Source organism: Magnolia sinica, chromosome 2 (genome assembly GCF_029962835.1).
Source record: "Magnolia sinica isolate HGM2019 chromosome 2, MsV1, whole genome shotgun sequence".
Classification (NCBI taxonomy): Eukaryota; Viridiplantae; Streptophyta; class Magnoliopsida; order Magnoliales; family Magnoliaceae; genus Magnolia; species Magnolia sinica.
This window is the reverse complement of record NC_080574.1, coordinates 119,985,165-120,001,639: the sequence shown is the minus strand read 5'-3', so window position 1 is coordinate 120,001,639 and position 16,475 is coordinate 119,985,165. Positions and strand designations below refer to the sequence as shown.

The 16,475-nt window shown below is 40.8% G+C and overlaps 1 protein-coding gene and 1 long non-coding RNA gene across 2 annotated transcripts; both read left to right on the top strand.

Annotated features, from left to right (window-relative positions):
- Positions 1-488: 488 nt before the first annotated feature.
- LOC131237485 (uncharacterized) lies at positions 489-1,447 on the top strand. The gene is made up of 3 exons (XR_009167270.1): positions 489-570; positions 812-968; positions 1,110-1,447. It is a non-coding gene; the product is annotated as an uncharacterized LOC131237485 (long non-coding RNA).
- A 1,917-nt stretch (positions 1,448-3,364) lies between these two features.
- On the top strand, positions 3,365-3,973 carry LOC131227187 (uncharacterized). The gene is made up of 3 exons (XM_058222937.1): positions 3,365-3,504; positions 3,663-3,790; positions 3,897-3,973. Exons 1-3 carry the CDS (start codon positions 3,365-3,367, stop codon positions 3,971-3,973), a joined length of 345 nt encoding a protein of 114 aa, XP_058078920.1.
- Positions 3,974-16,475: the final 12,502 nt, after the last annotated feature.

The window sequence follows — 16,475 nt, the reverse complement described above, 5'->3', positions numbered from 1 at the left end:
TGTGCATGCATTTTTTTTCCATTGAATTCAATATCAGTGAGTTTCTCAAATGTAGGATGTTCTACTGGCAGTGATTTCTTTGTTCTAATTCCTTTTACTTTATACCAATGTTTTTATTCTCAAAGTTTAATTTATATATTTCATTATGGTGTTTTCTCATAGGATGCAAGCTCTGGTTAAGGACTACATTTTCAGTGGAGGCATTTTCTCTATGTTGGTATTTCAGTTACTAATGAGGAAAAAAGCTCTCAAGGTTAGTTCATTTCCACTTAAAACATCGAATAACTAGATAAATCAGCTGGTATGTACATTGATCAATTGGTAGTTTTTTGGCTTTATCTCGTTTTTCTCTAGTGGAGCCTAAATTCATAGATAAATCAGCTAGTATGTACATTACTCACTTGTGCGATACTACCTAAACTGCACTTCTGTTTTGCTGTTGATTTATACGTTTGATCTGGAACTGCAGATATTTCCATGGGATGTGTCTCGCATTTGAGCATCAACATAGGAAAAAGCAATCCCAACAAAAACAAGACTGATCCAATTCCATCTTCAATAGACAACAAGGTCATGGATCCTACATAGTTGGCCTTGGGTGCTTGGCCTGAGTTCTTTTCTTTTGTTTTGTTTGGTTTTTGTTGCTGATTTTGATTCATGGTAAATGGACTTGTAAACTAGATAAACATGGATAAGTATATTCTGGTAGATTGGTTGTGAGTTGTAGAAAATAGGTTTGTAAAGGTGAACTTTTCATCCTAGATATTGATAAAGTAATTAGTATTACCAATTTAGAGCAATCAATTTGCAGGTACTCTCTCTCAGAAGAGCACTTTGTTTAGATGATCAAGATTCACATTAGATTGGATGTAGATAAAACTTATGTGAATACTTGGTTGTGCATGTACAACTATTCCAACACAAGTATACGACGTCCTCTTGTTCATTAATGAGGTTCATGTGCAGAGGTACTCTCTCTCAGAAGAGCACTTTGTTTTTTCAGTAGCAGTTTCAATGGGAAAATTGTAGCAGGGGAATTATATAGTGTTCTCTGAGTTTTTACTTTCTACCTTTCTGTATCCATGGTCTAAAGATGGAGACTTTTGCAGGTTTTTGGTTTTTTAGGTGATGAAAATCATGTAGAAACCTGGATGTATAGCGTGAAGCATTGGGTCCCATCTAAAGAACTCCAAAATGCAAAGGTCTTGAATGGACTAGTATCAGGGTGGACAGTAGGGGTGGATCAACAGTGGCAGTGATGGAAATGGAGAAGGATTTGAACCGTCGAATGTTTGGGATTGTTTATAGCCACAAGAGCCGGAGGTTGACAACTGGAATTGCTGGGGCAAACGCTGCTTCTGCGGGCTTGAAAGATCAGATGTATGGAATTCCATTCATTCTGAAATAGAGGAGGAAGACAGTGAAGACAACAAGGGAAAATTTAAAAATTTTGCAAGAATATAGAGTTGTGGAGAATATCGATGCTTCTTTACCTCTGAAGGGGATGGTCATTGTTGTTATCTGAACCGATGGCTAGAGCTTTCACTCAGTGTGGCATTCGTTTTTGTTCTGTACACAACATGAGTTCAGAAAATGTGAGTTTTTTTGTTTTTTCTTTCTAAAACTACTGCCGTTGAGTTGTTGCATGATGCTTGGTTTGACTGGCAATTTCACCAGTGTGGCCCTCCTTTCACTAGCATGTGTTGTTAACCTCTGATGGGCTCCATCATATATGGCCTCTGGCGCTGAAAATCTCTTCCATTGGACAAGTCTACTGTCTGATTGCCAGTCATTATAGAACCAGTTGTTGTTCTATAATCCAATCACAATTTCAGGCCCACCTAATGGATAGCTCAGATGTTCATGTGCAGGTTGGGTGACAGCTGAAGGGAAATGCTTTAAAGTTTTTATTACCCTTGTTAAGAAAGGAATTCAGAAAAAAGGCTAGCTTTTCTTTTCATTTATGATCTTTCATACACTATTACTGAAATCGTAGAGTTTGGTCAAACAGCAGATGTCATATCTTGGTGCATGTCTTCATCATTTATATGTCAAATAGTTTTGATTTTATGTTATTCTTGCTCTCTCCCTTAAGGATCATTGGAACTGTCTTGCATCTTGTCATCCCTATAAATGGTATCTTTGAAGTTGTAAGAATTTTTTTATGCTCCTGTAATAGGTTGAAACAATATTTCTACTTAGAAAATGCATATCCTAGTAATAGGTTGAAACGATATTTCTACTTAGAAAATGCATATCCTCGTAAAAGGTTGAAACGATATTTCTTCACTTACCCTAGATGCCCACTTCAAATTCCTTGGAGATGGGTGCACTTAGTGTCCAAGTCAAACACATAATTTTCAAATGCTTGTCTATCACTCCATTTCTTCTGTTTTGAGCTGCATTTTTTAAAAAATAAATTAAGTGCATCTAGTGCTGAAAAGTTCGGTAATACATTTTCTGGTAGTGGATGCATTGTATGATTTTATTGTTATTTGTAATAAATGCATCATTTTTTTTCCTGATTGCATTTTATGTACCATTCCTATCAGCATTAAACTTAGATGAGTTATCAATCACAGCAGGTTCTTGCAATGGAAACAGGCACCATTATTATAATTTAAAAAAAAAATAGCTACAGATTTTAGTCGTAACTCTTGTTCTGAAAACCATAGTTATTTCTAGCTTAAGCATATTACTACGGATTTCATTCCACTTTTAGCTACTGATATTATCCATAGCCATAGGTACATTTCGCTACTGAAATTATAGCTACGGCTTTTGTTTGTAGCTACTGATATCTGTTGCTACGGATATAATTCGTAGCCGTGGGTTTTTTGACCTTTAGCTAACCACCAATAGCGACGGACATACTACGGACTAGATCTGTCGCAAAAGGTCTTTAGTTACGATTTTTGGCCGTAGCCTTTGCCCATTTTTCTTATGGTGACCTCAGCTGTTCACAATCTTCTAATGCAGCAGGACAATGCCGAGATGCTGGTCCCACCTTCCCTAGAAGAGACTCATGCGACGGTGACTGTCATCCCGAAGGATGGAGCTCCATGCCCCCAACGGATTCTTAGCAACATTCTTCATTGAATGCTGACACACAGTGGGGCAAGATGTCCACAAGGCAGCGACATTTTGGTTTACTGGGGGGCGAGCTCCCTAGGGCCTTCTCGGCATCCCTCATCTGCTTAATCCCTAAGTCCACCTCATCCTAATCTTTCACAGAATATCGCCCTATCAACCTATGCAACATCATCTACAAAATAATGGCCAAAATCCTCACCACATAGTGAGTAAACTCCTCCCTAAACTGATCACGTGCGAGCAAGGGGCATTTGTGAAGGGCCGGTCCATCATGGAGAACATCGCGCTGGCTCAGGAAGCTATGCGTGACCTCAACAAAAAGGTTAGGGGAGGAAACACAATCGTTAAGTTGGATTTAGAGAAAGCTTATGATAAGGTGAATTGGCAGTTTCTCAAAAATGTGTTGGTTAGGTTCGGATTCAGTGAGAGAGGGGTGGCCTTGATGGAATCTTGCTAGGCCAATAACCGGTTATCAATTCTTATTAATGAGGAAGCGGTCGGTTTCTTTCAATCAACCTGAGAGCTGAGACAAGGGGACCTGCTTTCTCCCATGCTCTTTATCCTCGCAGTCAAGGCCTTCTCAAGAAGCTTCAAAAACCTGGTTGTGCAGGGTGGGTGCCTGCCCTTCAAGCAGAAAAGGGGAGCCCTCGTCTCACGCATTTGTTATTCGCTGACAACACCCTGTTATTTGTGAACGGTAATAGGGCCACATTCAATTCAGTCAAGGAATTTCTAGCGTCCTATCAAGCTGCCTTAGGTCAGAAGATCAACAGTAGCAAAAGCTGCTTTATTTGTTCATACAGGCTATCTGCAAGCAGAATTTGAAGCACAGAAAGATTTCTGGGCTTCAGCAAGGCCCCTAGCGTCCTCAAGTACCTAGGAGTGCCTCTTTCAAGAGGTAGATGCAAGAGTGCTAACTTCTAGTTCATTATCGACAAGATCTAGAACAGAATTTCTGGTTGGAAAGCTTGGTACTTGTCCCATGCGGGCAGACTGACGCCCATCAGGCATGTACTGGGCAGCTACTAGGCAGCACACTGCTCCACATGCTGGCAACAACTTAAGTTCCACCCTAGATTATCGACACATGGAACACTTATTTGCTAGATTCTTTTGGAGATGGGCTAACGGCAAAGGTAAGTGCTAGTGGGTGGCATAGAAGAAGATTATCAGGCCTATTCAGGAACGTGGGATGGGGGTTAGATGCCTAAAGGAGGTCATGTCAGCTTTGAGGATGAAACTGGCCTGAAATGCTAAGTATAAGGAGAATGGTGGGCCGTCTGTGGCGTTCATGAGAGTAATTCACTCCAACGACCTAGATGAGGGGCGTTTGAATGCTAGGCAGGGCACCACATCTGTCCTTTAGAAGGACATCAGAACAATCTTGCCTTCGCTTGATGCCAACGTGCAGTGGCTAGTGGGCGTAGGGGAGATGAGCTTATGGGACGCCAACTGGACAGGGCTGGGGCCTCTGTGCTAGCTAGCTATTTGCCCCATCCTAGCACTTTGTGGTCCATGGAGGTCAAGGAATTCATTAGGCCAGCGGGGCCTTTCCCTCCATCAGCAGTCCTATCCTATCTTCCGCCAGAAATGCTCAACTTCATTATCCAAGGGGGCTTCGTTATGAATGAAGAAAGTTCGGTGTCCTTCTGGCCTCACACCCCGTCCGGCAGTTTTACCCTTAAATAAGCCTAGAGACTAGGCAAATCTCCGTCCTCGACCAATGGGCAGTGGACCTAATACTGTAATAGCGTGGTTCCTCCTAAGTTGTCAGTTTTTGTTTGGAGGCTGCTGTAGGAAGCGACTCCAGTGGATGAAAGAGTGCAATTAAAAGGGGTCTTTCTAGGTTAAAGATGTTACTATTATGAGGCTGAAGCCATGGCTAGGCCGGAGGTTGAATCGATCCATCATCTGTTTATCTAGGGGCACCAAGCGCACGGGATTTGAGATTATTTTAGCCGGCAGTTCAGGGTCGTCCTTATCTTACACTAGTCTATTGCAACAAGGCTGTCTGAATGACATTCTAAGTTAGCCCCTGGCACGGCATCGGTTCAAGGCCGCAGGGTGTTACCCATCCTCATCCTTTGGGAGTTGTGGCGCTCCAAGAACGAGGCTAGATACGAGTAGACCCCCATAAGAACAACGTCTTCCATCGCCCGTATCCAGTGGTGGTCCAATACCATTTGCTATGATAAGTCACTGACTCGCGGGATAGTCAGCCCAGGCCTTGAGTCCCAGCCCAAACAGAAATTTTGGTCGGAGGTCATAAAATGGAAACGACCTGCTTGCGATTGGGTCAAATTGAATGTGGACGGGTCAGCGAGGGGAAACCTAGGGCTGCCGGGTGGGGGAGGTGTTTGCAGAGGGGATAATGGCAATCTTCTCTTTGCCTTCACGTCAGGATATGGGTGGGGAACTAACAACAGTGCAAAAATTTAGGCTATTTATGATGGGCTCAGGTTGTGTTTAGAGAAGTGGCAAGACAAGATAGAGGTTGAATCAAATTCCAGTGTAGCCATCGATACTCTTACAGGGAAGGCAAGCACCTCCTGGCAGTGGAAATCCTGGATCTTGCGCATCCTCAGGATGACTCAGGGTGTTAACGTCGCGTTTAGAAAGATCCAGAGGGAAGTAAACAGCCCAGCAGATTAGATGACTCGAGTCAATAGCAATTCCCAAGTTGATTCAATCATAAACCATTAAGATGATCTTCCCCATGAGGTGTGTGGCCTTCTTTTAATTTCTTAGACCGAGTCAAATTAGGTGCAATCAAATCGGTCCGTCCAATAGGGTAGTGCTTTCCTTTCTTTGTTTCTGTACATTTGTGGGTATTTGATAGGTGAGGTTCGAATCTTTTGTCGGGGCCCACTCGAATCGCCATACATTTTTTTGTTTAATGAAGCTGGAGAGGCAAGAGTCGTCCTTTTTAAAAAAAGAGTAACCTGAAATCGACCTTTTAGAATCCATATTGCCTACGTAATCTTAATCCACATACCCTACCACCTTTGCTCCTGTCTTCTCAAAAGATAAGACATAATCCTCTATATCATCTCACCGCCACCCAATATTGTTTGTCCGGGTATTTTCCCACAACATCGATAACCTGCAAAATAACCAGTCTAACATAGACCATGGCATGCACCGCCAACTGCATTCGAATAGGGTTCATGAGACATATCCTGCTTTTCCTCATCTATTTTGGGACATGACCTGAGGAAAGTCTAGAATTGAGCCACGTAGGGAACGCTTACCTTCTTTGCCTGGTTCATCACTTCCTTGATCAATACCAACACAAGGTATTCTACTTATAATTACCAAAATCTGCTCCCCTTCTAGTCTCTATGAATATCACTACCGAGAACCTCTCGATCCTTCATCCTAAATGTCTAACTTAACCGAGTCTTTAGTACATTGATTTTAGACATGTCATGATTGAAGATCTACTTATCATCAATATGCAATTCCTGACTCATCATGAAGGAATCAAATTATAAACTGCTGCGTAGGTGACAGGTCGTGCAACAACCTCTTGCAAACTTTTTTCCCAGCCCTCTAAATTTCGAATGTTCGGGTTGCTTCATGTAGATATGCTCTTCCAATTTCCCTTACAGAAGTGCAGACTCCACATCCATCCTTTCTAGCTCAAGATCGCATTAGCCAACTAGCGCTATTACGAATCTTATAGACACCTGCTATACCATCATCATAAATATCTCTGAGAAATCAATCTCTCCTCTCTGAGCTTGACCCTTCACTACCAACTTCTCTCTGTATCTATGTTATATCCCCTTGAAGATCCACCTGCATTTAACCGCTTCCAGCCCACTAGAAACCCCACCTGCTCCCATGTGTCAGTCTGGTACAACGAGTCCATCACATCGACCATACTTACCCTCCACTTCTCAGCACCAGGCTCACCTAGAGCCATCTGACTAGTAGACGAATCCCCCTCACCTGTAACGACAACATATGTGATATTGAAGTCATCAATGTATCTCGCTAATATCCTGCAATTATGCTATGTGATTCTTCTCATAGGTGGGCTGCTCCACCTGCTCTGTATCTCTTTCCATGCGTTTTAGCCTTTATGTCCTGCCCGCTTATATGGCCATGCCCAGCATGCCACACATGTGCAGAAGTGGAATCCGCTACAGCCACCACAGCTCTAACTTTTAAAGTGCTCTCGATAAACCTATAAACAATATCGAGTCATTGCACTTTTATGATCACCCGTGCCCCCTTAGATACTTTAAGGACACCATCAATACCCGTGAACCTACACTCTATAGCCTCGAGTGCACTGAGAGAAATCAGGATCTTTTTCATGTCAGGAGTGTGCCTCGCCTCAGTTAGGGTACGCTGTCTCATCAAACATCTCGATACACACCATACCAATAGCCACAACATTACAGGAAATGTCATTACCCATAAACACTTATCCACCATCACACTCACTGTAGCTAGTGAACCAACTCCAATGAGGAGTCATGTGAAAAGATGCCCTTATGTGTAGAATCCACTCGTCCTTACAATCATCATATAAGTTTCTGATCGTAGACACAGACAAAACATCACAATCACATCCACTCAATCCATCTGACGGGGCAGCGTTGGCCTCCTTGTATGAAGCCTCAGAGTCTTCTCTCTTAGATTTAACATTTGTACAATCCTTCTTCACATGTCCTCCCATCCCACAATTCTAGCACTTTAAGTTAACTTTGTCTTTACCCATAGACCTAGTTCTTGATGCTAAAGATCATGTACCTTGCTCAGAATTCCTATCCCTTGTAATCAATGCATCAAAAGATGTCCTCATGTCGCTGTTATGCTTTCTCATAGCCTTTCCTTGAAGAGGTGAGATACGGTGTCAACACTTAGGATTTTATTTATGATGTACATTATGTCTTTAAATGACTAATACAATGCCGAAAGAGAATTCAGCAACATACATGCTTGTTCCTCATCTTTCATCACTTCCTCCATATCTAGCAATTTACAAATCAATTTATTAAATTTACTGATGTGAGCCTCCAAATCTCCACCCTCTGTCATCTTGAAGTTATACCACTAACGCTTCAAGTGTAAGTGATTTTCAGAGGATTTTTTCGCATAGACATCCTCTAACTTTGCCCACAACTTAGCCGCAGTTTTCTTCCTTATAACATTGTAGAGAAACTCATCCGTGAGACATAAACAAATGGAAGCTAAAGCATTACTATCAAGAGTCTCCCATTCTTCATCTTTCATAGTCAATTTCTGCTCCTCAAGAGCCTTAACTTCGCCTTGCTTGGTTACTTGTTCTTAATTTCGGTGGACCATGTTATCCTGAACGGACACGCAATTTTCTCACCACCTGTCACTCACCCGTGTCTGATCCTCCTTCTATCATGGTGTTTATTGATGGTGATGATATACTGATCACTCCTGTTATAATTACAAACATCCTAAGGCTGGAAATATCACCCGATGGTCTCCCTGAAATGGACCTCGAACATCCTGAAATTCGGTCCAAGGTTACTAAATACCGCTGTCATGATAAGGACATTCCTTGATTCCAAGGAAATGCATTGAAATCTATGTTCATGGAACCAAGATTTTGGGTCTTACATGGTATCTTCACCACAAACATCTATCTGAGAAGTACCAACCGGTCCGATCTCACTGGATTCATGACCTTGATAGTGTACTCAATAGCCAATGGGACAAAAGTTTGCCTCCCAACTCTGATTGTACATTAGTTGGTTTACGTTATTCATACATCCAAGGATCTTCACCTGCCCTATCCGTGGATCATAAACAGGGTATGTGATGCCATCGGCTTCCCAACGACCAGTGATCCGGAACTTCCTCTCCAAACCTTCACCAAAAGCAACATTCGAAGGATGGACTTGAAATTTCATAAGTATCCCGAGGATCCAAAGGAAGGCATTCACAAAGAAGCAGCTGGAGGTGAAGGAGGTGCTAGTGATGCTGCCATGGAAGGGATTGAGAGGGCTGGAGAAGAAACTTCTAGATATCATCATGCTCCATCAACATCAACTCCTGGACATACTAAACGCTTTAAGCTCCACCGGGATCGGATTGGAGCAATTCAAAGGGATGTCCACTTGGTGCATGAGAGGCTTACCGTCTTGGAATGGTTGGTCCAAGGAGTACAGCAGTTAGTCCAACAATTGGTTGAGATAATCGCCTGTCGTCGAGACGATATGATGCCATCTACCTCTGCTCCTCTGCCATAGTACGGTATTCTGAATGCTATCACATTCACTCACACTTATCTCTGCGTATGAGCAGAAGTATCTTTTTGATGCTCTACGCTCTTATCAGTGAACGTGATAGCTCCTTAATAATTTGACAATTGTTGTTGTATATTGTATATACCCCATGTGGGTTTGCTACTATTAGTTACGTCTGGGTGCCCATGGATGGGCTTATTTTTTTTATAACTGTTTCTACAGCCAGGGCTGGGCAGCAAACATTTTGTTTTGGCTGGCTTAGATATGGCTGGATATAATTCTATTTTTACTGCTATGACTATGAGTTTAAATCTCCTGATTTATCTAGTTTCTGATATGGCATGCATGTGATGTTATTGATGATTATTTTATATGAGTTTATCACTGCTGTATTTGACCTGATATGCATCCATAATTTCTGAAAATTATGTCTGCTTAAAATTGCCACAATTATCATCCATCTATCTTCACTCTATGAATGCTTATTAAAAGTTGGTTCTCCCACATGTCTTTAATATTTCAGTCAATATCAACTATTATATCTTTGTTAATGACTGATAAAAAGCAGGAGAATAGTTCAAACACCCCGAACGGAAAACTACATATCTGCTTAAATGATGTTGCAGGTGTTGGGGGGAGCAGCTGCACGAAGAAAAGGGGAGTTTGTAGTTAGGGGGAGCAGATACTAGGCTGTGTACATGGTTTTATTAGAAACTGTAAAATTATGTTAAAAGCATGCTTGTACACACAATTTAGGATGTGGTTGTCTAGATACTGTTCTAGGGTGTTTTGTTATTTTGTCACGTAATTGACAAAGGGGGAGATTGAAAGTGCCCTGGTTTGTCAATTAACATGAGTGTTAAGTCGAACAGACTGCAGAGCCTCATAAGAATATCAATTCAAGCGTCTGCCTCAACCGAGATTTGTGCAAGTTCGCCTCAGGTAAATCTAAGCCTCACATCCCATGTCTCAAAACATCAGGTATATAAACCCTTAAAACAAACTAGAACATCATCGGGTTTTTAAGTTGAGAAAACTCTTTCAAAACTTAGAAAATTCTCTAAAGTTTTCTTGCTTTGTCGATTTTATCGATACACATCTCGATATGATCGACCTGTGCTGTCGATGTCCTCGATACTTAAACGATATCATCGAAATGAGGACAAAATACGTCCAACAATCGCATATATCTCTGGACGAATTTATCGATGTATCGATATACCTATCGATATCATCAATATTTGAATCTCGAGTCTATCGATGGTGACTCGATAATATTGACAGACAGATCTCCGGTGCCCCTGTTTTACTTAAGAAAATCACGTGTGCATCGATATATTGAAAATCTTCTCGATATCATCAAAGTTCAAATCCCGATGATATCGGAAGGTTCTCGATGTTATTAGTCATGGGCGCCTTGTCTTCCAGCAAATATTTTATGATGTTTTATATCGATATTCAAATATCGATAATATCGGTACAGTTTCGATATCATTGAACAGGGATAGAAACTGTCCAGTAAGCTTAAACGAAAATCCTTGGGATTTATCGATGCATCGACACTCTATCGATATTATCGACATTCAAATTCCAATGATCTCGAAGATCCCTCAATCATTCTTATAAACCTGAAATATTTCATAATAAGTCTCTCTTATTTTCAAGTGTCGATGAATCGAACCTCTCATCGATGATATCGAAGTTCAAAATCTGATGACATTGACACATACTTTGATTCCCTCGACTAGTTGGCATTATGTTTCAAGAGCGTATGACATTTGAGTTTGTGTCATCAAGCGGACAGTCGATACAATCGAGAGTATATGCTCGATGTTATCAACCCCGCTCGATGATATGGAACTCTGTCATAAATATGACCATTTTATATCCATTGGAACCTTTTGCCTATATAAAGAGGACTTGTCTATTGTTGCTGGTAGAGAAAGAAGAGAGTGCTTTTGATTGTTTTACCTTAGATCATATACCCAAAGCCCTTTCTCTCAAGGGAGTTCATTCTGCAATCCACCCTCATCATTGATATTCAATAGAGTGAATTGGGGAATGAACTTTCGCATTCAAGGATCCTCCAACTACTACCTTAATGGAAAATTATTAAGCTGGGATGCTTTGAATGCATAGATGATTGGAATCGCTCTATCTTCCTAATAGGAAAATATTTAAAGAGTAGGATTCCATCATAACCTTGACCCAACCCGTTGCCATATATTGGTACATCATTTGAGTTTTAGATCAAGGAAACAGAAGACTCTTCATCAACAAAGGAGGAGATCTTCATCAACAAGAATGGGACTCATCCACTTATCTGTAAGTAACTAGAGTCCAGAGGATCCTTTGATCATTCCTCTGTAGGATTGGGTCTAAGGTGTTTCTCACCCTTGCAAGTCCTCGTAGGAGGCCTCCAGCGGGAGTGTACGTGGTGGGTGCGTTATGTGGACCCTTGTTCTATGGAGTGCATAAACATCCGGTTGAAGGTGAACCTGTCTAAAATCTTAGGTTAGAGGTGAATCGTATGAAACCTCAGTTAGGGTCTTATGAAAGATCCTTGGCTAGCGTGCCTAAAAATGGGTGCGTTGCATTGTGTTGACCCTTGCTTGTGAGAGCATAAACAATCGGCCTCAGAGTAGGTTGTAAAGGTTGAAGGTGAACCTGATTTAAAACCTTAGGTTTGAGGTGAACCGCTGTGAAACCGCCTTAGTGAAATCCGGTACACTTAAGGATTGAGTGCGGTTATCGGGAGTAGAGTAGACAAGTAGTCGAACCACTATAAAAATGACTGTGTCTGAGATTGCTATTCTTTTGTTTATGTGATTTGCTTTAATATTTTCATATCTGAATATCTGAGATCACACCTCACACACATACACAGTCATATCCATCATAAATTAGTTTGCGTATTGTTCACTTATTAAATAGTTTGTGATTGGATCCTCTACCAGGCTTGGAAGCTAGTAGAGTTACTTTTAAGGAATCCTAATATGAGCTTGTTGTTAGGATTAATGCAATAGGATTTTAAATAAATAATAAAAACTTTAAAAGTCCTATTTACCCCCCTCTAGGACATATTGACATATTCCTACTTCAACTAAAGCGGTCTTTATCGAAATTTCAATTTGTATCAGAGCGGGTCTCTCTTTAAGGGCTTCACCACCTAGAGAGTGATCTTGACTGAAGTTGGGAATATGGCTAAAGGAGAGGGCTCATAGGTCACTAGACCTCCAGTGTTTGATGGATCAAATTATGCATACTGGAAGGCTAGGATACACTACTTTCTGAGATCTTTAGATCATGTGTTTGGGATATTGTTGAAAGTGGATATGTACTACCAATTGAACAAATTGTACTTGACAGTGGCACAACTATCACAAAACCCAAACCCAAAGAAAAGTGGACAACGTTCGATAAAGAAAAACAAACTGCTGAAGCTAAAGCTATGAACGTCATCTACTGTGTCGTGTCCCAAGATATTTTCAATTAAATAAGTATGTGTGGGACATCCAAAGAAGCATGGGATCTATTGGAAACAACCCATAAAGGCACAAGCACTGTGAAGAGATCTAAACTTCAACTCTTAACTTCACAGTTCGAAAGTCTCAGAATGGAAGAGCATGAGACCTTTGTGGAGTTTTTCACAAAGTTGAATATCATTTACAACTCCATGGGTAGATTGGGAGAAAAGGTTCCGGTGCCTAAAATCTGTAGGAAAATACTGAGATCACTGCCAGAACGGTTTAATCCCAAAGTAACAACTATTGAAGAGTGTAGGAATATTGATGAAATGAAAGTAGAAGAACTGATAGGTTCCCTTTGAATTACACTTCAAACAAACCCAAAAATCTAAAAATATTGTCCTACAAACTTCAAGGAAAATAACAAATGAGGACAGTGGAAGTGAAAAAGAAGATGAAGATAAGGAAGTGGCTTTGTTGGCACAAAGATTCAGGAAATTCTTTCAGAAGAATCGTGGTCGTCCATCCAGAGGAAAGTGGGTAGACAACAAATCTTCTACAGGTAAATTTGGTAAAAAGACCAAAGAACTATAATGTTATGCCTGTCAGAACTATGTACATCTGTCTACTGAATGCCCAAATAGAAAAACTAAGAGCAAGGCGATGGCTGCCACATGGGATAATACAGAAGAGTCAAACTCGAAATCTAGTGACTCAGAGAGTGATGGAGATCAGAAATCCTTAAAAATTCTTATGGTCTCCACGACTCCAATCATTCCCAGTGAATCTGAAAATGAGAAAGAACAGCAAGCTACTGAATCATTTCCGTCAGATAATGAGGAAACAGAAAAGGAAGAAGAACAACAACAACAACAAAACAAGCTACAAGATGCTTACGATCGACTTTGTATTCATAGCATCAACATTCTTAAAAGACTTGGAATATCTGAAAATAAGAAGGAACTGCTGCAAAAAGATCTGGATAAAACATTGGAAATCAATTCACATCTAATTAATGATCTACAACAATATTATTCAGATAATGACAAATTGGAAAGAATCAACCTATCCCTAAAAACTGACTCATCAAAGCTTACCAAACAAATTGAATTATTAGAAGATGAAAATAGGCATCTCCAAAATGAGAATCGCACACTCCGATTTGACTTAGAGAAATCTAGAAAATTTGCTGAAATAAACTATAAATTTTTCCAGAGTGGTGAAAAGCTCAAAAAATTGTTAGGGATGGGAAGACAAGGAAGAGACAAGAGTGGCTTAGGGTATGATAAAACTAAAACAAGAACTGAAAATGCAGCATCAATAACTGAACAATCGGCTGCTTCAGGTAGTAATATGAAAACTACTCCAGTTTGTCATTTATGTGATGATTTGGGTCATTATAAGTTTGAATGTTTGACACTTAGAAGGACTTCACATAACTCTAATCAAAATCATATTGGTAAATTCAAACCGATCAGAGAAATACAGAATGTCAAAAATCCACCTAGGAGAAACACTCATCCATCACCACCTAAAATGAAAGACAAGATGAAGGCATCATTGGATCAAGTGGGAGAGATAACCTTGAAAACTAAATCTACCACAGTAAAGAATTATGTCTCAAAATGGATAGTAAAAGAAAACTGAATTAGCTAAACTCTATACCTTGATATATCAAGCATGAAAAGACAAGTCCAGGTCATGCATCTAGATCTAGATATTTGCTGAAATGATGCAATTTTTGGTGAGCTTTTAAAGATATATCTAAGCTTTCTCACCTCAATCCTTTTGTATATAAACATTTTAAATGTTTATAATTTTGTCTTGTACAACGTCTGTACAAAATTTTGTTGTATACTGTTGATTCATAGATACACTAATGGTATACAAGAAGGGATGTCTGAATGCTAAGTATTGAAAATACTCAACTTCGATATGACTGTTACATGCATTTTCGATAAAATTGATAAACAACCAATATCATTGATATCTCTTCAGAATTTGAAAAGGCACACGAGTGAGGATGATATCGAAGACAGTCTTGATAACAACGGGGGAGTTACCTCGATATCATCAAAAAAATGATCGATGATATCGACAGATGCCGCCCGATATAAGTTGGTGGAGCACGAAAAAGGTTTTTTGTCTCAAGGGTTTCTTTTCTTCTTCCCTGCTCGATTCTCTCGAGTAGACCACTCGGACCCTCGACGAACTACCCCAATCATTCAACAAATCCGGTAATACCTTTCTATACATCAAGAGTCCTTTTTTTTTGGTATTTTCGTTTCTGTTGGGTTTTTGTTCTCTTTACCAAATCCTTCAAACCCTCTTTTGTCCATATGGGAAAAGACAAAGGAAAAGCATCCGGACAAGGGGAATCTTCGAGATCCGCCTGACAAAAAGTCCTCGCTCCAAAAGAAAGGGCAAGGGCCCCAGAACGTGGGACCCCCACAAGGCAACGCACAAGACATGGTGGGTCCCAGTTTGAAGCCCAAGCACCTCCACCAGTTCAGGTTAATCCAGTCTTAACTAAGTTCACTGGAAGAAAAGTTATTCCTGAAAGAAAAGTTGACAGAAGTTGTCTGATTCCATATAACCAGGAACCTCTATTGGGTGCTATAGATTGGTTACCTGTTCTTGATTTAGGTGGACCATGTCATCCTCAACGGACACGCAATTTTCTCGCCGCCTGTTACTCACCCATGTCAAATCCTCCTTCTATCATGGTGTCTATTGATGATGATGATATACTGATCACTCCTGCTACAATTGCAAACATCCAAGGGCTGGAAATGTTACCCGATGTTCTCCCTGAAATGGACCTCGAACATCCTGAAATTTGGTCCAAGGTTACTAAATACCTCTGTCATGATAGGGACATTCCTTGGTACTAAGGAAATGCATTGAAATCTATGTTCATGGAACCAAGATTTCAGGTCTTACACAGTATCTTCACCACAAACATCTATCTGAGAAGTACCAACTGGTCCGATCTCACTGGATTCATGACCCTGATAGTGTACTCAATAACCAATGGGACAAAAATCTACCTCCCGACTCTGATTGTACATCAGTTGGTTTACGTTATTCATACATCCAGGGATCTTCACTTGCCCTATCCCTGGATCATAAATAGGGTATGTGATGCCATCGGCTTCCCAACGACCAGTGATCCGAAACTTCCTCTCCAAACCTTCACCAAAAGCAACATTCGAAAGATGGACTTGAAATTTCATAAATATCCCGAGGATCCAGAGGAAGGCATTCATGAAGAAGCAGTTGGAGGTGAAGGAGGTGCTGGTGATGCTCCCATGGAAGGGACTGAGATGGCCGGAGAAGAAGCTTGTGGACCTCATCATGCACCATCGACGTCAGCTCCTGGACATGCTAAATGCTTTAAGCTCCACCAAGATCGGATTGGAGCAATTCAGAGGGATGTCCACTCGGTGCACAAGAGGCTTACCGTCTTGGAACGGTTGGTCCAAGGAGTAGTTAGTCTAACAATTGGTTAAGATAATCACCTGCCGTCGAGATGATACGACGCCATCTACTCTGCTCCTCCACCATAGTACGGGATTTTGAACGCTATCACATGCACTCACACTTATCTCTGTGTATGAGTAGAAGTATCTTTTTAATGCTCTACGCTCTTATCAGTGAACGTGATAGCTCCTTAGCA

Coding starts and splice junctions, on each gene's coding strand:
- LOC131227187 (XM_058222937.1), top strand. CDS start 3,365: ATGGAGAACATCGCGCTGGCTCAGGAAGCTATGCGTGACCTCAACAAA. Junction 3,505..3,662: donor CTCAAAAATGTGTTGGTTAG/GTTCGGATTCAG, acceptor TTATCCTCGCAG/TCAAGGCCTTCTCAAGAAGC. Junction 3,791..3,896: donor CACCCTGTTATTTGTGAACG/GTAATAGGGCCA, acceptor TTGTTCATACAG/GCTATCTGCAAGCAGAATTT.